At 24.5% G+C, this 24,688-nt stretch overlaps 7 protein-coding genes across 7 annotated transcripts; 4 read left to right on the top strand and 3 right to left on the bottom strand. All coding sequences in view use genetic code 6, as the record gives it.

Annotated features, from left to right (window-relative positions):
* Nucleotides 1–516: 516 nt before the first annotated feature.
* TTHERM_00722980 (hypothetical protein) lies at nt 517–1,900 on the bottom strand (the record flags this gene model as incomplete). Its single annotated transcript, XM_001031776.2, has 5 exons — nt 517–597; nt 651–713; nt 769–837; nt 892–1,031; nt 1,243–1,900. The coding sequence occupies 5 exons, from the start codon at nt 1,898–1,900 to the stop codon at nt 517–519; spliced, it is 1,011 nt and encodes a 336-aa protein (XP_001031776.2).
* Nucleotides 1,901–2,335: 435 nt separating this feature from the next.
* On the bottom strand, nt 2,336–4,175 carry TTHERM_00722970 (hypothetical protein). Its single transcript, XM_001031775.2, has 12 exons — nt 4,105–4,175; nt 3,982–4,061; nt 3,849–3,938; nt 3,709–3,798; nt 3,559–3,648; nt 3,406–3,495; nt 3,273–3,356; nt 3,130–3,219; nt 2,861–2,950; nt 2,718–2,810; nt 2,577–2,666; nt 2,336–2,520 (listed from the first exon to the last, which is right to left on the bottom strand). The coding sequence occupies exons 1-12, from the start codon at nt 4,120–4,122 to the stop codon at nt 2,427–2,429; spliced, it is 999 nt and encodes a 332-aa protein (XP_001031775.2). The 5' UTR covers nt 4,123–4,175; the 3' UTR covers nt 2,336–2,426.
* Nucleotides 4,176–5,964: 1,789 nt separating this feature from the next.
* Nucleotides 5,965–8,364, top strand: TTHERM_00722960 (protein kinase; the record flags this gene model as incomplete). Its single annotated transcript, XM_001031774.1, has 1 exon — nt 5,965–8,364. The coding sequence occupies one exon, from the start codon at nt 5,965–5,967 to the stop codon at nt 8,362–8,364; it is 2,400 nt and encodes a 799-aa protein (XP_001031774.1).
* A 963-nt stretch (nt 8,365–9,327) lies between these two features.
* On the top strand, nt 9,328–11,854 carry TTHERM_00722950 (methylthioribose kinase; the record flags this gene model as incomplete). The annotated part of the gene is made up of 2 exons (XM_001031773.1): nt 9,328–10,144; nt 10,332–11,854. 2 exons carry the CDS (start codon nt 9,328–9,330, stop codon nt 11,852–11,854), a joined length of 2,340 nt encoding a protein of 779 aa, XP_001031773.1.
* Nucleotides 11,855–12,818: 964 nt separating this feature from the next.
* On the top strand, nt 12,819–16,923 carry TTHERM_00722940 (kinase domain protein; the record flags this gene model as incomplete). The annotated part of the gene is made up of 2 exons (XM_001031772.2): nt 12,819–15,664; nt 15,837–16,923. 2 exons carry the CDS (start codon nt 12,819–12,821, stop codon nt 16,921–16,923), a joined length of 3,933 nt encoding a protein of 1,310 aa, XP_001031772.2.
* Nucleotides 16,924–18,199: 1,276 nt separating this feature from the next.
* TTHERM_00722930 (ferric reductase-like transmembrane component) lies at nt 18,200–19,838 on the top strand (the record flags this gene model as incomplete). Its single annotated transcript, XM_001031771.2, has 3 exons — nt 18,200–18,488; nt 18,548–18,890; nt 18,983–19,838. The coding sequence occupies 3 exons, from the start codon at nt 18,200–18,202 to the stop codon at nt 19,836–19,838; spliced, it is 1,488 nt and encodes a 495-aa protein (XP_001031771.2).
* An 874-nt stretch (nt 19,839–20,712) lies between these two features.
* On the bottom strand, nt 20,713–23,781 carry TTHERM_00722920 (calcium-translocating P-type ATPase, PMCA-type protein; the record flags this gene model as incomplete). Its single annotated transcript, XM_001031770.3, has 1 exon — nt 20,713–23,781. The coding sequence occupies one exon, from the start codon at nt 23,779–23,781 to the stop codon at nt 20,713–20,715; it is 3,069 nt and encodes a 1,022-aa protein (XP_001031770.2).
* Nucleotides 23,782–24,688: the final 907 nt, after the last annotated feature.

Below are 24,688 nucleotides of genomic sequence, written 5' to 3'. Positions count from 1 at the left end.
ATATTTAAAAATTCTTATATAAATTTAATTTTAACTTTTATTTTTAATATTATTTATTTTGGGTTTACGTTTTGGTTTAATGAAATTGTTTTTAAAAATAAAATATTTAATTGAAAGAGAAAATTAATAATTTGACAAAAGTCATTTATTTGAATACTTAACAATTGATATAAATGTTTATGTATTTAAAATTATAAAATTGAATATGTAAGTTTTAATAATGATAAATAAAATTTTGTTATTTAAATATAATTTCTTTTGTTAATAGAATATTTTATAAATTATTTAGTCATAATTGGTTACTATTTTTTTATAGGAGTTTCTTAAATTGTTTAAATGAATATGATTTTAGATTTTTTTTAAATATAAATTAGTAAATGGTAATTATTTCTGGTATATGTTTACTTTGCTTTCTTTTGATTTTTTGAAAGTATATTTATTTCAAAGACATTTATTGTTTATGGAAATCTTATTTAACTAAGTCTATGAATAACTTTCTTTGAAGTTATATGAGAATCATTGGTTTTTTTAATTGCTTTAGAGAGAATGTTTGATTGATTGTTTAATCCTTTCATAAATAATAGAACATCTATGACACTAATATTTAAATAATAATTTTTAGGTTACTTTATGTGAATTAAATAAATTACAAGCAATTTCTAAGATGGGATGTGATTTTCTAAGTATTGTCTTTTCAGATTAAATTCTTTCAGCTATTTTTAGTTATTTAAATTTTAATTCCATGTAAGCAATAAAAGAAAATCTTACGCAACCTACAACAAGAGATTTTTCCACACAATGTTACAGAGACTCCTGCTCCCCCCACCTCCAAATTTCCTATTAATAAAATTAAATTTAGCTTTATTTACATTATTTAATAAAGATAATTACATCAAATTACTTAACAGGTTGAAATGAGTTTGCAGCTTCCCAGCTAGTAGTCATGCTCTCAACGGTAAGATCTTCTAAAGATTAGACAGTACTAATAGATGATTTTGTACTAATTTCTTTGAGTAATTTATTTGAATAAACTTTTTAATTTATAAAATTAACCTTTAATATGTAAATAACATTTATAAAAGTTTTTAAAACAGTAAAAAAAAACTTTAATTAATTTTTATAAATCAGAAAAATAAATTTCTATTTAGTTTCTATCTGTAACAACAAAAGTTGTTTAAAAGACTTTTTAATCTTTAAAAATATATTTCTAAAAAAAAGTAAATTATTAAACATAAAGAATACCTATTGACTTAGATTCCAAAGAGTTAATTAGTTCGACTTGATTCCTACATGTTTCGAACATTGATCTAAGTTCTTGAATATTTAAAAACTCACATACTTATTTTGTTTAAATTGTTTAAGATCTTATATCAAAAACAAATCTCTCGTTTAATAGAGAAATACTTTAAGATAACTCTTGAAAATTAAAATTTTCATTTATAATTTTTTCAATATTTTATAAAGTATTTTTTAGAGGTGCGCTGGCTAATTACAATTTTTTCTCAGTTATAGAAGCTAAATTGTAAGCTTTTTATTTCAATTAAATTAAATGGTTCATTGCCTCATCTATGTCATTCATCATTTTAGTAAGTTATGATTAAAGCTATTCAGCTTTTTATATTATCTATTGATCTTCTTTATGAAGTTTATTTACTTGAACACTTTCATCGAGCAATTTCGATAAATATTTTTTTAAATTGTACGATTTTTTAGCATCAAAGTCACAATCTTAGCAGCAAAGTTTTAGTTCCAGAGATTAACTTTCGTTTGTTTAGAAACTGACTATAGAAATTCTTTTGTTATGTTTTTCACAATAGCTTAACTTCGCTTCAGGAAGAGAAGACTTAAGCTCATTAAATTTAACAAGGTCAAATAACTTAAATTAGTTTTCAATTTTCATTTTTATGTATTTATTTTATTTGAATGTTTTGAAAATCTTATTTTTTATTAAATTCAAAAATTAAATGTTTATATACTAATTATTTTTGTTTTAATAATACACTTACTTAAAAATATATACATTTATTTGCACAATAAAAAGTGTTATTTTGAAGATGATTTATCTATATCCACATCAAAAAAAATTAGTAATACACTTATCAGAAATTAAAGGTAAGTTATTGTATGAAGTTTTTTAATTAAAATATATCCTTATTAAAAATAGTATAGATTACTAATTTTAAATAGTAAATAAATAGATTATTTCACCTAAAATTTTTACAAATTAAAATAAAATACAATTCTCAAAATTGAATCTTTCTAATAAAGAAAATTTCTATCAAAATACTGAAGAGGCAGAACAGTATTTTGTTAAAAATAAATAAATAAAATTAGGTTGTTTTTAATAAGTGCACTACATTTATCAAACAAGTCTTACACTAAACAAGCAAACAAAAAGCAAACACATATTTTATATAATTTATGAATCAAATATATACATCAAATTTTATTAACTTTGTGCTTTTTCTTTTGAATATACTTAAAATGCTGTTCTTTTTGTTTTAATTTATTTGGTTATTGCTATATTTTATCAAGAAATTATATTCTTAAAGAGTTAAATAAGTGAATAAATTTACTCTAAAGCTAGATACAATTTATTTAAACATTTCAAATTTAAAATAGCCCCTTAGAGTGCCTCATAGCCTTTGTCTCTTATGAAAGAACTTCTAAAAATTAAATAAAATAATAAAAAACAATCAAAATAGAAAAAATTTTACGATATTAAGAGAAATAAAATTTTTAATTTGCTAAACAAATTTATATATTTTGCTAGAATTATTCCACCTTCCTCTCCTTTTTCCCCAGTGTTACTAAAAATTTATTTTATTATTATTAATATAGAGTTAAATAAACTAATTACCACAAATTCAAATACAAATATTCTAAATCTTTGCATTCAGACAAGCCAGCAAATATATGCTCCATACCTTGCTTAGCTATTGGATTGAAGCTATTTTATTATGTTAAAGTAGTTTGAAAATAATTGTGATTGGAAGAAGCATAATATAAAGTAATGTTAGCAATAATTTTGCTTTCTATTTGAGAATCAAATTTTATTAACAAAATTTGGAAATTAAATCTCTTCTATTGCAAACAAAAGCTGAAATTTAATTTATTTATAATAATTACAACAAATTTAGTTGAATTTTTTTCAGTTAGTGCAGCTGAGTCAACATTTATCCGATATAAGCAGCTCCAGTTTAATCGATTCCATTAAATCTTTTTTCAAAATGATAATGAAATTAAAGTAAAATTATTGTCAAAGAGCTTACACAAGATCAAAATTAAGAGATTATAAAAGATTACACTTTTATAAAGCTTCGCACAAAATTTTGCATCCTTCACTTTTGATTTCTCTTTTATTAAATTGATTAAATTAAAGAATGTAAACCTTATAATGCATACTATAAAACAATTTTGATTTCTGTTAATCTCATCATTTTTGATAAGCTTGAAAGCAAACAAAAATACTGCTCCTATTAAATTTCATTTTATCTGCATTTTTAAAAGATTTAATTTAGCAAAGAATTTTATATGTAATGAATGAATGATGTTTACACAATATTCAAATTTAATTTTTAAAGATTTTTCAACTCACTGAATCCTTCAGATAAACCTATAGCTCCTTAATTTCCTATATGGTTTCCTCTAAATTATAAACATTAGTTATTTCTTTAAATCTTTAATTTTCTTTATATTAACTTTTACCTTAGTTGTAAATTTAAATTTTGTAGTTCCTTTAAATTTGATAGACTTTACCCTAATTTAATTGCACCTATGTCTTCCATTTAATTATAACTAAAAATGATAGATAAATAAATAAAAAAAGTAAATAAATATTTAATTACTTCAAAATTAAAGTCAAATCTTTCAGCTATGTTTATTCTTATATCAATCCGCTTAACTCAGTTACCTTTTCAGGCCCTAAATATTGAGTACTTAACACATTTTTAAGATCATATTATTTCAATATAATTTTACTCAAAATAAACTGATAAAGATGAAGGTTTATCATTTTATATCTTATGGATATCCTCAAAAGATGAGATTTCTAATATAATCTAAAAATTAAATCAATTTAATCTAAATTTATCAAGCTTTTACCTGCTAAATTTCGGTCATTTTTAAAAATATTTTGTGATTTAAAATGAATAAAATTAAATTATTGAAAAAAGATAGAAAACAGAATATCTTTTTTAAAGAAAATCTTAGAAGTAGTCTATTACATTAAAAATAATGTATTTTTAATTTCTAATGATCAGAAAAAAATGATTATCTATTTTAAATTAAGTAATAAACTATGCAACTACAACAAATAAATTAATAAACAAAAAAAGTAATATTTTACTATTTATAGATTTTTCAAGTAAATATTTTTATCTATTCTTAAGACTTTTTGTACAAAAAATAATTAATAGAATAGATAATAATATAACAACCAATTAGTAGATAAACCAAAATTTTAATTTATAAAATAAAAAACAAAATTAGAATATTATTTTTATAATGATAAAGTATTTTTAAATCTTAAAATTTATTAATAAAAATAATTTTATAATATTAATTTAAATTAAAAATATAAATAAAAAATAAAGTAAAAAAAATTATTAATATATATTTAACCTTTTATTTGAGTTTATCTTTTCATTCACACATACTACATACTGCTTAATTTAAGAGCTTAAAATTAAATATCAAAATAGTAATCTAAATTTATTTTTTTTTGAAGTAATAGAGCTTCACAAGTAGATATAAAGAGGGACAATCAAATTAAATAAATATTTTATGTTTTTAAATCATTTTTTATTGAAGTAAAATTTGAAATAAAAATATTGTAATCACAACTTATTTTTTCTTTAATGGATCAAATATAAATATCTTTTGTTAGTAAATATGGCCTATTAAAGTGTATGTTTGTAGGTTTCTAAGATCTTTATATTTAAAATATATTATAAGATATTATATTGATTAAATAATTTCTATAATAGTTTATTCACATTTTTTTTTAAATTACAGAAATTTTTTAACTCAAAAATTGCAATAAATGGTAACATTTTCAAAATAATTATGATATAAATATCTTAAATTTTTTAAAGGCTATTCTTCAAATTGTAATTTGGAGATCTATTTCTAATGATTCTCAATAGTATCTTCAATAAATTAAATATTTTAAAAATAGAATATTTTATTAGAAAAAATAATTAAAATTAAATAAAAATCTAATAATAATTTAAAAGAAAAATAAAAATCAACAATTAAATTGAATTTTCTAAAAAAATTTGAGTTTAATATTAATAGTATAGACAAATAAATTTTTTAATAAGTTAGTTAATATTTTTAAAAATAAATTAACTTTCAAATATGTCAAACACTCTAAAGAATAATTTATTTATTTAAATGATAATTATAAAAAAATAGAAAAAACACATTTTTAATTTATCAAAAAATTAATTTTTTTAATTTATTTAAAGGTAGAAGTATTATTAGACTTTTTTTAAATAGAAATTTTTTTTTTTTTCACTTTTTTTTTGATATATTTCAAATTTAACTTATTTAAAGTATCAACTTTTTAGTGTTTATAATAGTTGTATAAAATCCACAACATTTTAAATAATTACAAGTCATTTCAAGTTGTTTTATAAATATTTTTTAAGTTTAAATAAAAACTCACTCAAAATGATAATTGCAAATAGATATCATATCATATATATTTTTTTATTATCAATTTTTGATGATTGGTGGTGATGAATACCAAATAATAATCAAAATTTTTTGTTTATTAATGTATTTGGAGATTTAATGTTTGTTTATATGGACGGATTAACTCGTATTTAGCTTTTATCAAGTTTTTAAATATTAATTAAAAACAAAAATTTTGTCTATACCAAATAGATAATAGAGTAGGTAAAAAAAATTTAATTTAAGTGAATATTGTTCATACCTATTCGGAATAACACTTTAAAAATGAGTGCAATTCAAAAATCTAAATTAAATTAACCAAAACTTATAATTTAAGCCAGTGGATACAACTTTCCTGAAAAGAATAAGCCTGCCATTGTCCTTCCTAAGCTTTAAGATAGTGATTAAAAGGTAGCCAGAAACCCAAGAAGTCTTTCACCAATGTTAGAGCATCGGAGAATAAAAACTTCGCAAGATAGTTTATTAAAAACTTCTCTTTAGTTATTTTCATAAAATATGAATAGTAGCAAAGGCTAGTTTAACAATAGCGGATTTGAATAATTTCCTAATAAAAGATTTAAACATTCTATGAAGAGTGCCTAGCTTAATAGGAACCTTTAAAGTGGGTCAAAGTAAAGAAAGTTAAGTGAATACAATTCTCAATAGATTCCAAAATTAAATTTTTTAAATAGCAATTTCATAAATATGCCCAACTAGGCTCTTTCTCAAAGATAGGATAGGATACCAGTTCTGACACCACTATAATACCAATAGCTTCAATAAAATTAAAATACATAAATTTCACCAACATCTTCTTATCAATTGTTATCTGTGAGACCATCATCTAAATAGAATATGAATTTGAATAACTCTTCAACAAAGAATATTAATTTTAGCACAAGCGCATCACAATATTATTTATAAGATAATGAACAACTAAGCGAATTATCATAGATTTAACTTATGCAATTTTCTTCTTTGTCTTCGGGAAATCCAGAAACTCCAGAATTAAATAAAAAGATTTCTTCAAAAAATATAATGACAGCAAGATAACTTTAACCAATATTTGAAGAAAAAGATAATTTACCTCAAGACAATATTGCCAAAAAAACGAGCTATATTTCAGAAAACATTATATTAAATAATATTGCTTCATCCCCATTTTAACCTAAAATAAAGGTCCCGTTTTCTACTCAGACTTAATCTCAATCATAATAATAACCTCCAAATTAGAATTATTTCTTTTAAAACTAAAATAGAAAATTTTTGTTAAGAACTGGGTCAAAAAAGACTAAGAGTAGTATCGATCCTATGGTTTAATAAGATAAGAGTGAAAACAATGATTCTAAATTACTACAGAACTATACAAATTTAATAATTGAAAAGGAAATACAATAAGACAGTTATATCAAGAACATTTAAAGATTTAAAGAGGATATTTAGTAGCTTAGGCAAGAAAAATAAGATCTTTTAAATAAAATAAAAAGAATGGAATAAGAAAAAATGAATTAAAACCCTTTTGTAGATAAATAAGAACTATAAGGTATTCTTATTCAAAATATTAACTTATAGTATGATGAATTATACATGTAATTTGACGCTTTGTGTGAAAGATTGATGAAGAATTCAAGAGCCAACTCTTTTGAAAGCTAAGTTGAAGAAATAGAAAATCAATTCAAAAATATGAAGCAACATATTGAAAGTATTAGAGAATCTACCACTTACAATAACAGCTAAAAGGGAATTTAATATCAGCTGTAACCACCGATTAGATTTTATCCTCCTCACTTAATTAAATTTGACCATTCTCAACGGTTGGGAAAAGGAGGATTTTGTGCTGTTTTTAAGTCGAAAGTTGGTGAAAAAGAGATGGCATAAAAGGTATTCGAATATGATTTAGATGAGTGTTCTTCAATAATGGCAGAAACTCTAGAAGGTATTTTTAACGAAATTAAAATTTTGCTTAAAGTCAACACTTTTAGTAACTAATAATTTATTCGTTTGTTTGGTATCTCATTTGATATTCGTCGTAATGAAATGTCAGGAAGAGACCAATTTATATTTGCAATATTTATGGAATTAATAGGAACTTACGATAAAAATAGATTTATAACATGTGACTTAAAAAAATTCATAAATTCAACAAGAACAAAACCTAATTACATAAAAAAATGTATTGAGTTATCATTATAAATTGCTGAAGGCATAGAAACATTATACAATAATAATATTATCCATTCAGATTTGAAGCCTTAAAATATATTGTTAGACTCAAATTAAAACATTAAAATTATTGATTTTGGTACTTCTAAGTTTAACAACAAACCATACACGCATGATACAAATATACTTGGTTTTACACCTCGATATTGCCCTCTTGAGCACTTTGATATGGAAAGATTAACACCCACTACTGATGTATGGAGCTTTGGGTGTCTTCTTTTTGAAATGATAACTGGAAATGAACCATGGAAGGGTATTAAAAATCTATAAGATGTAAGAAAAGCGCTTGAGAATAAGCAAAGCCTATGGCTTCATTATTAAAGCTAAGTATCATAGCAAGAAACGCAACATATAAATCCCGAAATAATTAAGCTAATTGAAAAATGCACTTCTTATGAAAATCGTCCTCACCCTTCTTATGTTACTGAGAAAATAAACGAAATACTTCAATAACAGTTATGAGATTGAATAAAATAATAAATTCTTTTAATTTAGTTTTATAGAATTAACATAACGACTATTCATTCATTAAAAAAATATAAAATTAAATTCTTATTCAACAAAATAACAATTCAAACTTATAATAGTAAATATCAACAAACAAATTTAATTTAATTTATTTTATACCATAGTTATACAATTAATTTCAATAAAAGATTTACAAAAATTAATGTTTTTCAGTTTAAACAGTTAATATATTGATATATATAATAAATTTAAAGCTAGAATTTATTTATTATTTTTCTCTCTTTAATTATTATGTTAAGAGAAAAACTATTTTAATCTAACACTAATTGAAAAACTCTTTAAATATTATTTAAAATTTTAGTTGTAATTTTAAATAATATCAAATTTTGTTTTATTAAGAAGTTAAATTGATATATATATTTATAAAAGTTAAAAACAGATATTTTAATTTAAATCTTTTACTTTTATAAAATGATTATTTTTAATTAAAATTATAATAAAAGATTAAACTTATTATTTTACTGCGTGCATTTAACAAAGAAAACAAAATTTCTGTCACAATTTATTATTTTTGACGAAATTTGTTCTTTAAAAATAATAAATAAATTTGACTTATCTAAAATCCATAGATAAACTAAAAACATAATTTTTCCATGATATTTCTTTAAAAATTCTTTAGATATTCTTTTTAATAATACTTCTTCTTATTATTTAGGATTTTCAAAAAAATTAGGAAAATAAAAAATATGCCAAACAAAATAAACAAATATCTTTGCAAATATATTAAATTAATTATTAAATACCAAGTTACCTCTACCAAGCTATAAATCAATCAATTAATTTTTGGATTTATAATTTATTTCTAAATAAATAAATAATTGCTAATTCCTTTTCTGATTTATATTAAAAAGAATCATCACATCAAAATATATTATCAATAGGTTTAAATTTTTAAAAATGGAAAAATTCCAAACATTTAGAAGAGAGGTAGATGACCACTTTTATGTTCTTGATTAGCTTAAATTACCTTTAACAATTGAAGAGATCCGTATTAACACAATCGAAGATGCTTGGAAGGTTATTAAAGATATGAATGTTCGTGGTGCTCCTCTGATTGCTGTAGTTGCTACTTAGGGTTTACGTAACGAACTATTTAATAGAGACTTCAAGAGTGTCGAAGAGCTAAGAAAATATGTTTTATAAGCAGTTGAGTATCTCCGTACTTCTCGCCCAACTGCAGTCAATTTGTAGAACGATACAGAAAGAGTAAGGTAAACTGTCATAGATTTCAGCTTACAGCAAAGTGTTGAAGAAATTTCATAATTGTAATAATTAAAGTAACAATTATTTTAGTTGATAGACTCTTTCAATTAGCAATACATCGATGCATGTAGACAAATGTCTATTCTTGGAGTTGATGCTATAATCAAAGACTTTGAAGAAAAGCACCCTGAATAAGCAGGTTAAAATGCAAAGCTAAAAGTTTTAACCATTTGCAATACTGGTAAGCTTGCTACTCCTGGTGATGGTACAGCATTAGGTATTGTTAGAGAGTTACATAGACGTGGGCGTTTAGAGAGGCTTTACATAGCTGAGACTAGACCTTATAACCAAGGAGCTCGTTTAACAGCATCTGAAGCTGTTTTAGATAAACTTCCAGCAACTTTAATTACAGACAGCATGGCAGGTTTTTTGATGCAATAAGGTAACATCGATTTTGTTGTTGCAGGAGCTGACAGAGTAGCTAAAAATGGAGATACTGCTAATAAGATAGGTAAAATTGAAAATTATTTTTATAAATACAACAGTTTTTATAACCTTGATTTTATACAAAGTAAAATGAATTACTAAACAAATTTAAAAAGAGACAAAAAGATATTTATTTATTGCTTCTGTTTAATTATAAAAAACACTTATTTTATATTTAATTAAAAACGTATTAATAATTTCTTTTATTTTAGGAACATACACTTTTGCAGTTTTAGCAAAGCACCATGATGTTAATTTCTATGTTGCCCTTCCCACCCAAACTATTGATGAAAATACTTTATGTGGAGCAGATATCCATATTGAATAGCGCCCTAAGAATGAACTAACTCATGTGATGGGAGTTTAAATTGCCCCTACAGAAATTGAAGTTTGGAATCCATCATTTGATGTAACTCCAAGCTCTCTCATCAAACGTATTTTCCATGAGGGTGGCGAATATGAGTGTGATAGAAGTTAAGGAAATTGGAAATAGATGGATGCATAATCTTTAAAAAGTAACCTAATTAACAAATATAATGTATTTTCATAAGCTGAAGAGAGTTCTCTTTAGGTTTCTGAAATTGGAGATGGAAACTTGAATTTAGTTTTTATTGTTTCTACTGATCTTAAGCAAGTAATAGTCAAGCAAGCTTTACCTTATGTTCGTTGTGTAGGACCTACTTGGCCTTTTCCTCTCAATAGAGCTTTCTTTGAATACGAAGCACTAAAATTCCATAACTAAGTAGCTCCTGAATTGATTCCAAAGCCTCTCTTTTTCGACAAAGATAACTCCTTAATAGTTATGGAATATTTAGCTCCTCCTTATATTATTCTTAGAAAAGGTTTAATTCAACGCATAAAATATCCAAAATTAGCAAAAGATATAGCTATGTTCTCTGCTAAAACACATTTTTACAGTAGCCCATTACATTTAGATAACAAAACTTATCGTGAAAAGGTTAGTTTTTGGAGTGAAAATACAGAATTGTGTGCTTTGACAGAATAAGTTATCTTCTCAGATCCTTATGTAGACTCTCACTATAACAAATGGACAACACCTCAATTAGACGATATAGTTAAAACTATAAAAATTGCAGATGATGAATTAATAGTAGCTATTTCTGAGCTTCGTCATAAATTTATAACATCTAAGGAAGCTCTTATTCACGGTGATCTACATACAGGAAGTATAATGGTCACAGAGAATGAAACTAGAGTTATTGACCCTGAATTTGCTTTTTATGGTCCAATAGGATTCGACACTGGCGCTTTTGTTGCTAATCTATTCTTGAATTTCTTTAGTTAAAAATAACATGAAAATGAAGTAAATTAAATTTCAGAATACTCTCAATGGCTTTTAGATACTACAGTTAGTTTCTATACTTAATACGAAGAAGAGTTCTTAAATATCTGGAATACCAAATCAAATGTTTAAAATGGTGGTGATTTCCCTCCAAACTTAATTAACAAAAATAATAACATCAAGATAGCAATTTAAATAAAATACTTAAAAAATATTTTCTAAGACACACTAGGATTTGCTGCTGCAAAGATGATCAGAAGAATCATTGGAATAGCACACGTAGAAGATTTAGATTCCATATCAGATCTTGATGTTCGTTCTAAATGCGAAATAGCAGCTATAAAGTTTGCTAGATCTCTTATGGTTAATAGAAATTAGTTCAAGAATATTTAAGAAGTTGTAGATTTGGCTAAAGTTTATTACACTTAATGAGTATTTTTATTTTACTAAAATATTTATATATAAAAAATAATAATATTTATTTTATATTTGTTAAAGATGGCATCCTTTTTTTATCAATAGGCCACTTTTAATATTTACCACTTTTAGATTTGTGGTTTTATGAAATAGAAAAATTAAATTTATTCTAGTCTCGAAATTAATTCGAATTAGTTCTTCTCATAAATAAATTTTAAGAAGAATTTCGCTTTTCAGTTTAATTTACATTGTGATTAAATGATGAAAAATGTATTTGACTTTAAAAAATAAATTTCAAAAAAAAAGTAGTTGGCAAATATTTTTTATTTGTTTATGAATTTCATAAAATAAATCTATCATGTAAATAAAATTAAATCTATCTGAAATGTCTACAAAGATTAAAAATAGATTTTTTAAGAAGTGTAATCTAAATAGCATCAAATCTTTTCTCAATTTTTGAATATAGTTAATTATTGAATTGATGGCTCAAATACAATACAGTTAAAGAAAAGATTTTTAATTTTATACTGCATCTTCATAAATCAAAGAATTCTTAATATATATTAAATTATCAACCTGAATTATTTATTTCATATACTTTTATTGGTAAAAACTATAATTATAATTGAATATCATATGTAAATAAAATTAGAGCTTGTTAAGTCAATTAATATTAACTTAAAAAAAAAGTATTTTTCTACAGCCATTTATTTACAAATTTTGAAGTAAGAAAATTTAATTCTGTAAAAGCTTATATTCTTTATTAATAAATTCCACTTTATTAAAATATAAAATACAATCAAAGAGTACATAATAATAGAAAGGAAATAACTACTTTTCTTCTCTAAAATTATATAGGAAATTCTAAAGTAGTTGAGACCAAATTTAGAAATAGGGACTTACCAAATAAAAATAGAATATTTTTTAGCTATTTAAAGTTATATAAAATTTAGAATAACCTAAAATAGTTTTAACAGAAATGTATAATTGCTAGTTAGATGATAGATTTGTTTATTCAAACAACAATTTGATACACGAATCAAATCATATTTAGGTCTATGAGGGCTTAGACATGAGAAATTAACAGCCTATATATGTTAAAATAGTAGACGAAAAAGCCTTTAATATGTTCGATAGGCAAACGAATTAGTAAGAAAAGGATATCATTTTTAAGACAGGCATTGAGATTAAAAAGTAACAAATTGAAATGTTTACTCAGCTAGCAAATACAAACTAAAGTCGCTAGTTCTCACCATAAGTGCTAGATGTATTAGAAATTTAATCCAGTTAAATTGCTGTGATACTTTAAGGTAGCAAATTTGGTACTTTGAATGAGTATTTATAGAGAAATAACTACTTAGAGGAATATGATGCTCTTCTTATCTTTAAATAGGTAGCATTAGGCTTATAAGAGCTTCACAATTAACAAATAGTTCATGGAGCAATATGTCTTGATAATATTTAGGTTGATGAAATGGCTTTTTCTTTAACGTGCTTATCAATACCTGGAGGTTAATTTAGCAAAATTACTCATTAAACTCAATAATAGGAAGTTGAGAGCAATTATTATTTATCACCAGAGATATTAGCTAATATTACAGCATAAAAAACTATGAAATCTGATATTTGGGCTCTTGGTATATTATTTTTTAGGCTTTTAAGAGGAAGATATTTTTATGGGGGTAAAACTAGAGAAGAAATATACAATTAGATCACTGCTCATAAAACTATAATGAAAAGTTGGCTTGATGAATTTGATAAGCGTGAAGGGGATTTCCCTATTTAAATTTCAAGATAGTGCTAGTTTTTTTTGGGAAAGATGCTTGCTAAGAATCCAGATGATCGTCCTACTATTTCTGAAGTTCTTAACAACTCTTTATTAGAAGTAGTAAAAATAATAGGAAAAAATGATTAATCGAGCATTTCAAATATAAAAAAATACGGAGGTGACTTACTTATGAACCTTCCTCCTAATTTACAAAATTCTTAAATAGGAGCACAATACACATTTTTTAGAGAAAGTAGAATTAGAAATGATATCGATGGCTATATGGTTGAAGATCTATATTTTGGTGTAATGCTAAAGCCACATTAAAATTAAACTTCAAACATTAAGCAATATGACAAGTCTTTGATCAGACTTAAAGTTGTTGGAAACTTTCCCCATTAGAAAGTTGATAGATTTCTTGAAAATGTTGAAAAGTTTTAACAATTAGAATTATTTGATGCAGCTGGAAGAAGTGAAATCGTTAGAATTTATGAAATTGTTTATCTTCTTCCTGGTTAATTGAATAATCCTTTAGGATAAGTGATTATAGCATAGGATTACTGTAATCAAGGAAACTTAAATGAATATTTTATTAAACGTAAAAACACAAATTAAAAAAGTGTTTATGAAATCGATGCTACATTAGTTATGCACCGTCTTCTCAATACTATGACTAAAATATGCAGAGTCCTTAACTTTCATGGAGCTTTTCATATGAAAAATTTGTACTTAGATTAGGGAATGATAAAAATTGGTGAACCTTTAATTATAAGCAGTATTACAGAATAAAAATTTTAAGAAAATAGAGAAATATTTGATTACTTTGCTCCAGAATACAAGTAAGATGTTGGAATTTATGATCCAAGAGCAGATTTACATAAGGTAGATATTTGGAGTTTCGGTATGATTTTTTATAAGATGGTGTTTGGAGATATTCCTATTTTTGACTTAAATCAAAAGCCCATATTCTCTTAATCTAGTAATTAGTATATCAGCGAGCGTGTTAGAAATATTATTCGACTTTGCTTACTTATAAATGTAGATTAAAGGGCTGAATGGCCAGATATTACTTAGTCTATGTAGGAGGAATAAATTGAATAATAATATGATTTAACTATTAAGCCTTTACCTTTAACAAATGAGTCACTGAAACTTGAAAATTAGATTAATGATGATATAGTGCCGTATGAGCATAAAGGTTTAAGTGAAAAATACAAAATGAAAAACATGCTCTCAAAAGTGAATGTAGAATCTAATTTGAATAATAACAACTAATAAAAAAAAGGAAGATTTTTTTAAAAATCACAGCAAGAGAAAGCTGTTGATGATAATGAGAGTTCTAATTAATTTTAATAGAAAAAAGGAAGTTTCTATGACAACGATGATAATACAATAGAAAAAAATAGACTTGATCAAACTGGCATAAAGACAAATGTAGAAAACGAGGAAGACGATATACATGGAACAACAAATAACTTGGATTATCATTAAGTAAACTAATCTGTAAATAATTCGATGCTAAATGATAGCAAGTACAAAATAATTGATTATGAAAACAATAAATATCATCATAATGAAGATTTGGAAAATAATAACAATTAGCTGAATAATATTGAATAAAATGTTGAAAATACATCCTAACATACGCAGATGTATTAAGTTAACAATACAAATGCAGATAATGAGAACCTTATTTAGATAAAAACTGAATAAGTTGAAAATAAATCAAATAATTTGTACGATAAAAGCTAATCACGTAGTCCTTCAAAAGCAAACTTCAACAACAACAGTAGAATTTTAAAATAAGAGGACGATTATGATTATATAGATTAAATTTAGTTAACTGATAATAAAAAATTTAGAGAAAATAAATAAGTTATTTCTCAATAAGAGTAAGGCACAATAAAACCACAACCAAACATACTTCTCCGATACAACGAAAAATAAGAAGAAGAAGTTATAAGATTAGTCCCAAGTAAAACAACTGGAGGAAACAAGCTTAGCTTGCTCAGAAAATTGATAAAAGCCCTACTATTTATTTTACTATTTCTGACAGTGTAATTAATTAAAACATTATTTAAAATTATTATTTAATATCTTGATAGCTATTTTTAATAAATTCAAATTAATATTTTAAAACTTCAAAAAAGAAAAAAATATTGATTTTTTTAATTTCATAAATTATTAAATCCTTTAAATATATTTAAATTTTAACAAATAAATTAAAAGATTTTATAGGAACAATATGGCTAATTCATGGAGTGCTATATTTGTAAGAGGTAACATGAAGATAATTTAAATGAGTTATTAAAATGGAAGCAATTAAAACCAACTTGCAAGTATAATAACAACCAATTAACAATAATTGCTGAATTATGATATTAATTATTTGCAAACTATTTAAGTCTATGGTTGTTTAGACAATCTTTAATTTATGAGTACAACTAATTAACTATAAATAATTGAAGTTTTGAGATCGACTGCCTTTTTCTTTTTTGCCTTTTTAAGCTTTCTAAGCATGATCTTTATATTAATTATTCGCATTATTCATGTATGGAGATTAGATTTGTACACAATATACTAAAATTATTAAAATGGATTGTTAAAACCATATAATAGATATCTTTTCCACTGTTAAATAATAAGTTACTTAGAATTCAGCTTTATTTATTATAGTCATTATTAACTGTTTAATTTTTTTTACTATTGCGTCCTAAGCCCATGCTTGGGTGTGACAGTTATAAACAATAACACCCCAATACTATCAGATAGTTCTAAGTATTAGCTATCAGGCATGCTTGGAGACTACTTTACAAAAATTGTATGCACTAATGCTCTCTTTGGGACAATTCATATTTTGTTTATTATTTATTACATAATTTTTCCTCTAAAAAATTCAGAGCTCTTTATGAACTACTATCATGCAATAATACGAGGATCATCTTACATTTTTGGATGCTGGATAATGTGCAGAATTGGAGGTTTCCTTATATTCTAACCCACATATAGTTATGATAATGATTCTTTTATTGCTGCTACACTTGGAACTGGTGAATACTAATCTGTTTTTGGGTTTATTCCTGAATTAATGGAAATAATACTTATAGCTGTAGATTTACTTGTTGAATTTCTTTTCTATTAAATAGGTCTTTTCTATGATAAATAAACTAACTATACTGTTTCCAAAAGAAAGAGAGATGCAGTGTATCCAAATATCCAATTTAAAAGAAATCCTGTTCATATTTAATTAAAATCTTAACTTTCTTATAAATAAGTAACTCATTCATAAAAAACCTTATCAATGAAGTAATTATGAAAGAATAACAAATATTATTTTTCCTCAATTATTACTTATTTTACTAAATTGTGAAAATATTTATTTATATTAGGTTATTAAATTAATAATTATATTTATTAGGCTATAAAATATTTATAAAATAACTTATTTCTTAGAAATATATATTACTTGTTAATTATTAATGTTAAATAAAAATAAAATTAGTCATATACATTTAAGTATAGCAAAATGCCATTCAAAAATTTAGTGAATTGAGATCACTATTTTTTTGAATGGTTGATGCCTTTGAATATGATTTATATAAAAATAAATAATTTTATAATAGAATTTAATTAATAATATTAATAATTTTAATTTATATCAATCTTTATGATTTTTCTATTAAATTTTTAAATTTAGCCTTTTTTAAAAATTTTTCTTCAAAAAAAAAGCTTAAATTTATTTTTTTTACAAAAATTAATTTATTTTGGAATTAAAAAGTCAATTAAATTTAAAAAATTGTTAATTAAGTCAAAAATTATCATAAATTATCCATAGTTTTTATACATATCTTTCAATAATAAAATTATACATTTAATAAATAAATTAATTACAAAACTAAATTAAAAAGTATTTTCAATTTATGTTTAATTACTAAAACAAATGATAAAACAAAAAGAATAGTTATATTTATAGTATAAATAAAAAGTTAAATCAAAAATTATCATAGATTATTCCTAATATTTACACATACTGATAAATAAAATAATTATTTATTTAATCCATAATTAATATATCTAAAAAGAAATTATTTATTTTTTATTTATTTACTTAAACAAATTCATCATAAAACTTAATTAAATAGTATTATTAATTTGTGTTGAATTAAGAAAACTAATAGCCGTTTATATTAATTTGATTAATAATATGTTTTTATTTAATACAAAGTTATTACAGATACCATTTATTATGATGTCAATTAATAATTAATACTCTTTATTTGTAAAAGAATTTTTTGAAATTTAAAATTTGAGTTCTGCCTATTTAATTTTTCCCTGATCTAATCAATCCTAATATGATTCAAGTGAAATTGAAGTTGATTTGACTTGCTTAATTGTAACTTGATTGTTATTAAAATCAAATAAAACCATTAAATAAATCTGAGGTGTTGATTTAATTACGCAATAATTAAAAAATAATGTAAGGTAAAAAAAATATCTAAACCTTGGTGTATCTATAAATTTTAAATTAGTAACTATTATTATCAAATAATTCATAAATTAATTAATTATTTAAAGATTTAACTTCGACTAAAATGACAACAGAAGAAAACTAAGATTTAGAAAGTATTGTAACTAAGCAGTGGCTAAGTTATTCAGAAGAAGAATACTTTGCTACGTACATAGCTTTACCAAGATTCATTAAAGTTTTCAGAGGGAAATTTTAATAAATATTTAACAGAAGGACATATGCTATATTTAATTTTTCTATGTCTATTGGAGAAATAATAGTTTTTCTAGGTGCTCTTGCAGGTCTTGGTGTTAATATGGGTCTTAGCTATGGCAATAAAAATAATTCTGGTAGTGCTGCAGGGATAAATCTTTGTAAATATTTACAAACAAATTAATTAATTAATAATTTAGTATTATTTAATAACAATTAGTGGTTTGCATAGTTTTTACAGTAAAAAATTCTATTTTAACTTTCCTTTGTGGGCTTTCATACGAAAGAGGAATATTTTGGCATAAAGTATTTGGTTGGTTAGCTGTTTTAGGTGGAGTACTTCATTTTTTGAGTACTGATTACCAATGGGATGGATGGTTTATGCTAGGAAGTTTATTTGGAATGTTAGGCGTAAGTCTTTGGCCTATTCGATATTTTCTTTATGAAATATTTATTAGACTTCATTGGATAGGTTTTATAGTTGTAATTGTTGGAATTATTCTCCATGGAGTTGATATTGCTATATATGGTCTAGGTTACTGGGGACTAGACTTTTTAATAAAGTAATAAATATTTATAATTAATTAAGGATATTCCTTTAAAATTGAAATATTTAAGATGAAATAACTATTCTTTATAAATTATTAATAAATAGATAAGCAGTAATATATCGCCACTTAAAGAATGCCCACTAAATTAAAATTGAAAAAGTGACCTCTGATATGGCAAAGATTACTATACTAGACAATAAAATTAATTATTAAGGTGGATAATATTTATGTATATGTATACCTAAATTATCATATTTTTAGTGGCATCCCTTTAGCATATAATCTTCTTTTGGTGAGAAAAAGATAGAAATATTTATTAAAAAATCTGGTAATTGGACAAGAGATTTGCTAGTTCTTGCTGAAAAGCTTAATGGTGAGTAAACTAAAGCTTATTTATGTGGTCCTTATGGATTTCCTAGTATAGATATTGCAAGTGATTACTACAAGACTTTTGTTTTAATTGGAGGAGGTATTGGAATCACTCCTATTATTAGTGTTTGTAAATAACTCCTTGAAGAAAGAACAAAAGGTAGACCTATTACTAAAATTTACTTAATATGGACTACTAGAAGCAAAGAAAGGCACGAAGATCTCTTATCAGAATAATATATTGAATCTATTTTATCTTTAGAAGACAAACAAAAAAATCTGGTAGAAAGATTCTATCATTTATCTACCAGTAGTAATAATAAGAAAGAATAAAATAATGTTAATGATACCTCAGAAAATTAAACTGAAGTAAAATTGAATACTGAAGATGGAAAGTTTATTTTGTAAAGACCTGATATTAAACAATATTTGAAAACTATTCAGGAAATAGCAAAACAAAATGATGAAAGTAGAGTTGGAGTTATGGTATGTGGTCCTTCTGCTCTTATTAGATCAGTTTAAGAAAAATCTAGTTCAGTATCTAACTCTAAAGTACGCTTAGATGTACATGAAGAAGTTTTTGCATTATGAATTATAAATACATAAAATACAGCTGAATAGATTGCTAATTAATGGTGAATTATGTTTAAAAAATTATAATTTTGTATAAATTTTATTTATTAAAACTGTAAAAAATTTGATTATTTTAAAAGAATTTAGAATAAATAAAGAAAAAATCGCTTCAAACTTTACATGTAAAAATCTAATTTCAGGCATAAAAGCTTATTTTTTACTTAAATAAAAATAACCAAAATATTAAATGATTTAATAAAAACAACTTGAAATAAATATTTGTGATTGAAAATTTTATTTTTTAATTCAAAAACAAATTTACAATTAAATACTTAATAAAAAAGTAATAAATATGATGTAATGTAAAATCATTTTTTTATATTATTTTTTTAAATAAAATAATTTAATTTAAAAATTTATTTTTTTAAATTTTACAAAAAATATTATTTTTTTTTTGTTAACTATTAAAAGATAAAAGATAGGGAATAAAAATTGCTATTTTTATTTTGATAACATTTTGAAATTAAAATATATCTAAAACAGGCTTTTTTTAGTATTAAAATATTTATAATTTTATAAATATATTGCTCAAAATTTTTTAATTTTTATTAATTACAATTTTAAGTTTTTATGTATACAAACAAGCTATTTAGATTTTATGTAAAATTAAATTTGTATTTCATAGTATAATTATATCCTAAAAAGTAATCAAAACAAATATTGATGAAGAAAATACAAGATATTAAATGAATATTTTGTTTGGTATTAACTAACATAAAATACCAATTAAATACATTATCTTTCAAATTATACTTTCACCTATATATTTTTTTTTCAAAAATGTTTAAATAAGAGTTTCTTGTTTAGAAATGAAAATAACGTTCAATAATAATCATTATGTTTTTTTCTAATCACCTTGAGGTTCTTCTTCTTCAACAGCTTAAGTTCTCTCTTTGAATGGGTTTGTGCAGCTTAAGAATTCATCAACAGAAGGAGGTAAAAGTTTAATCAAAATACCTGCAGCTACAGAAGAAGCTCCGATGGCAACACAAATGAGGTTTTGTTACAAAGTTAAAGGGGAACATTTAGCAGCTCTGCCGCCATATTCTACCATAAGCATTTAGATTCCAATTGTAGAAACAATAATAAAAATGAAAAGAGGATTATTGAAGAAATTTTCAAATACATTTACTTCTGATGCCTTGAGTTTTCTACAATTAACTTCATTAAAAACAGACAAGAAAACAAATATGTTAAAGAACATAGTAAGATGAATACCATTTTATTCAGTCCAGGTCTTATTGTTAATACCATATTCAACTCCAAATATCAAATCTCCATAGAACAAAACAATTATCAAGACAAATATTTAATAGATACTTTGAAGTAAAATGAACTTCCACATTGATGGAGTAATAACAACTTCAGTACGCTTAACAGGTTTTCTTTTAAGCAATTCTTCAGAAGGAGGTTCGGTAGCAAGTGCTAAGGCAGCCATAGTATCTTACATTAAGTTTACCCATAAAATTTGAATTGTATTCAATGGAGATTCTCTCACAGTAGCACCTCCCAAAAAGGCCATAAACAAGGCAACAACATTTATAGTTAATTAGAAACATAAGAATTTTCTGATACAGTCAAAAATATTTCTACCCCATTTAATTGCTGTAACAGTACTTGAGAAGTTATCATCAAGCAATATAATACCAGCAGCTTCTTTTGCAACCTCAGTACCTGTAATACCCATAGCAAAGCCAATATCTGCTTTTTTGAGAGCAGGAGCATCATTAGTACCATCTCCAGTAACTGCAACAATAGAATCACACTTTTAAAGTCCTGTAACTAACAAGAATTTATCTTCAGGAGCACTTCTTGCTAATACTCTCAATTACTTGCTAACTTCTTTGAAAGCTGGCATATTACCTACCTCATATCTCACTATTTATCCTTAATCTCCTTTAATTTACTATAATCCTCCTACTTTTTCTCTAAATTACTTTCCTTCCATAACAGTATAGTCATTAGCTCTAGGAACATAATCTTAGCTTATTATACCAGCTTCCTTAGCAATAGCGACTGCTGTATTTAAATTATCTCCAGTAACCATTCTCACAGTTACTCCTGCCTCAGTGCAAACAGCTACAGATTAGCGAATACCTTTCCTTAGAGGATCTTAAATTCCAATCATACCCAAAACAATCAAATTCTTTTCTAACTCCTCTTCTTTTGATAATTAATTTGCATTTAAAGAAGGTAATTCATTATAAGTAAGAAGTAGTGTTCTCAAGCAATCGTTTGCAAATTGGTTTTATACTTCTGACAACTTTTTTAAGAAGGTTTAATCAATCTGTTCAACTTACCCATTTTTAGTCATGTATCTATTACAGTATTAAAACATAATTTCTGGTGCACCTTTCGAGTATACACGTACTATGTTATTATTATCTTTTGGGATATAGACTGTACTCATTCTTTTCCTACTTGATGAAAATGGAATAATTTTAATGATGTTATCTGAAGGTCTGAAATCAGTATAAGAGACATTCAAATCCATAGCTAGCTCAAGGAGAGCACATTCAGTCTTATTTCCATTCTAAACTATACCATATTTTTCATATGAAATATGAGCATTAGTATTAACACATATGCCTTCTGTTAATAAATTAAGGAATTTAGAATCAAATTACTGTCTCTCAAAATCTGTGTAGGTTTAGTCTAAAGCATACAGTTTTTTGACTTTCATTTAATTTTCTGTTAAAGTTCCTGTTTTATCACTACAAATGGTATCAGCTCCTCCCATAATTTCACAAGAAATGAGATTTCTTACTAAATTATTTTCTACCATCATTCTGCTAACAGCATAAGCAAGTGATAAAGTAACTGCTAATGGTAGGCCTTCAGGGACAGCTATAACGACAACTGTAATACCAACAATAAAATAGTCTAATATTTCTGACACAGTATCAAGAGAGAATAGTTTAACATTTGGGTCGTTGCTAGAATAAATGGTGTACATCAAATTAGCAAACATTACAAAGAAAGTTAGAATAGCCCATTTAAAACCAATACTACCTAATTATTCTACAAAAACATCTAATTTATATTGCAATGGTGTCCTCTTTTCTTCTTCTTCCTCTTCATTCATCAAAGCTTATTGCTTGCCAATTGTACTCGACTATCCGACTGCAAGGACTATCATTTCTCCACTACCTTCTGTTACTTATGATCCAGAAATGAGGAAAGGAGCAGGATTGCAATCTTATATTCCTATGGGATACTTTTTGATTGGATCTGATTCTCCTGTGATGCTTGATTCATCACATACTAAATTATTGCTTTTTACGAGAATTCCATCAACAGGAAACACTTCTCCTGTTTCAAAGAGCATTATATCACCTACCAGCAGAGAATATATAGATATATGGGAAATCTCTCCATTTCTGATAACAGCCACGCTCCTTTACGCAACAATTTAATTTAATCTCCTAAATTACTATTCTTTCATGTAATTGTTTACTGATGTAATTGTAACAATAATAAACACAGCTATAAATATGCCTATACCATCAATCCATCCTTCAGCTAAGCCTTCCCTGATGCAGCCAATCACTAAGGATACAAAGGAAGCTCCGCATAAGAGTCTTAAAGTATCATCTTCTAAGCACTCAACTACTAACTCGAAAAATGTTTTTGGCTGCTTTTCAATTCTTTCGTTTGCTCCATAGGTTTAGATTCTTTCTACAATAGATTCATTAGCTATACCTTGTTTTAAGTCAGTTTTTAAAGCTTAACTAAGACCATTAATTGATCCAAGCTTTTCAATCTTTTAAAGTGATGACCCATCTCTAATGTTATCAAATTAGAAAAAATCGCTTAATTCCTCCTTTTTAATGGGATATCTATGGGAAGAAGATATCTAACCACGATCTTAATTGAGTAAAGGTTAATTAACTTCAGACATTACTAATGCTTATTTTTAGTTTTTGATGTTTTAGGTAATTCTGAAATGTATTATTATTATAATTATTATACATTTTGGCGAAGATAAATAAAATCAGTAGAGTTTTAAAGATATTAGATAGAGTTATTAGGTAGATATCAATCTCACCACAATCAATATAAATTTTACATTAAATTAAATACTGTTTATTTAAATAATTGAAGAAAATTGTTATATAATCAAAAAAGGTGAAGATTCCTATTACTTTAAAAAAAATAGATATGCCTAAAAAAATAATTATCATAAAATCACATAAAATTTTTTACATGTATGTATGTGTATTTTGGAGTTTTACTAATAGAGAAATAATATAATTAATAAAATTGAAAAATACAAATAAAATAAATAAGAAGTATCTTAAACTTGAATAAAATACCATTAAAATTTTTATTTACTAAATTTATTTTCAGATATTTCGTTGCTAATAAAAAAGTTAGAATTAAAATTTACGTTTAAGAATTGTTTTTAATTTTTTAAACTTTTTTTTAAAAATACCACTGTAAATTTAAAATTATTTTTCTAAATTCATAAATAAAAAATAAATCTTCTGAATTTCTAAATATTTCTATGGATCTTTTGTTTGTAGTATATTAGATTAAATCTCATATACCTAGCTACTATTTTATGAGATTACCATTTTTATTTAATATAAATCTAAAAATTATAAGTTTATTTTTTATAAAAATTAATGGGGGTTGGGGTTGGGGTTGGGGTTGGGGTTGGGGTTGGGGTTGGGGTTGGGGTTGGGGTTGGGGTTGGGGTTGGGGTTGGGGTTGGGGTTGGGGTTGGGGTTGGGGTTGGGGTTGGGGTTGGGGTTGGGGTTGGGGTTGGGGTTGGGGTTGGGGTTGGGGTTGGGGTTGGGGTTGGG

Source organism: Tetrahymena thermophila (assembly GCF_000189635.1).
Source record: "Tetrahymena thermophila SB210 genomic scaffold scf_8254362, whole genome shotgun sequence".
NCBI lineage: Eukaryota > Ciliophora > Oligohymenophorea > Hymenostomatida > Tetrahymenidae > Tetrahymena > Tetrahymena thermophila.
This window is presented reverse-complemented; position numbering and strand designations above follow the sequence as displayed.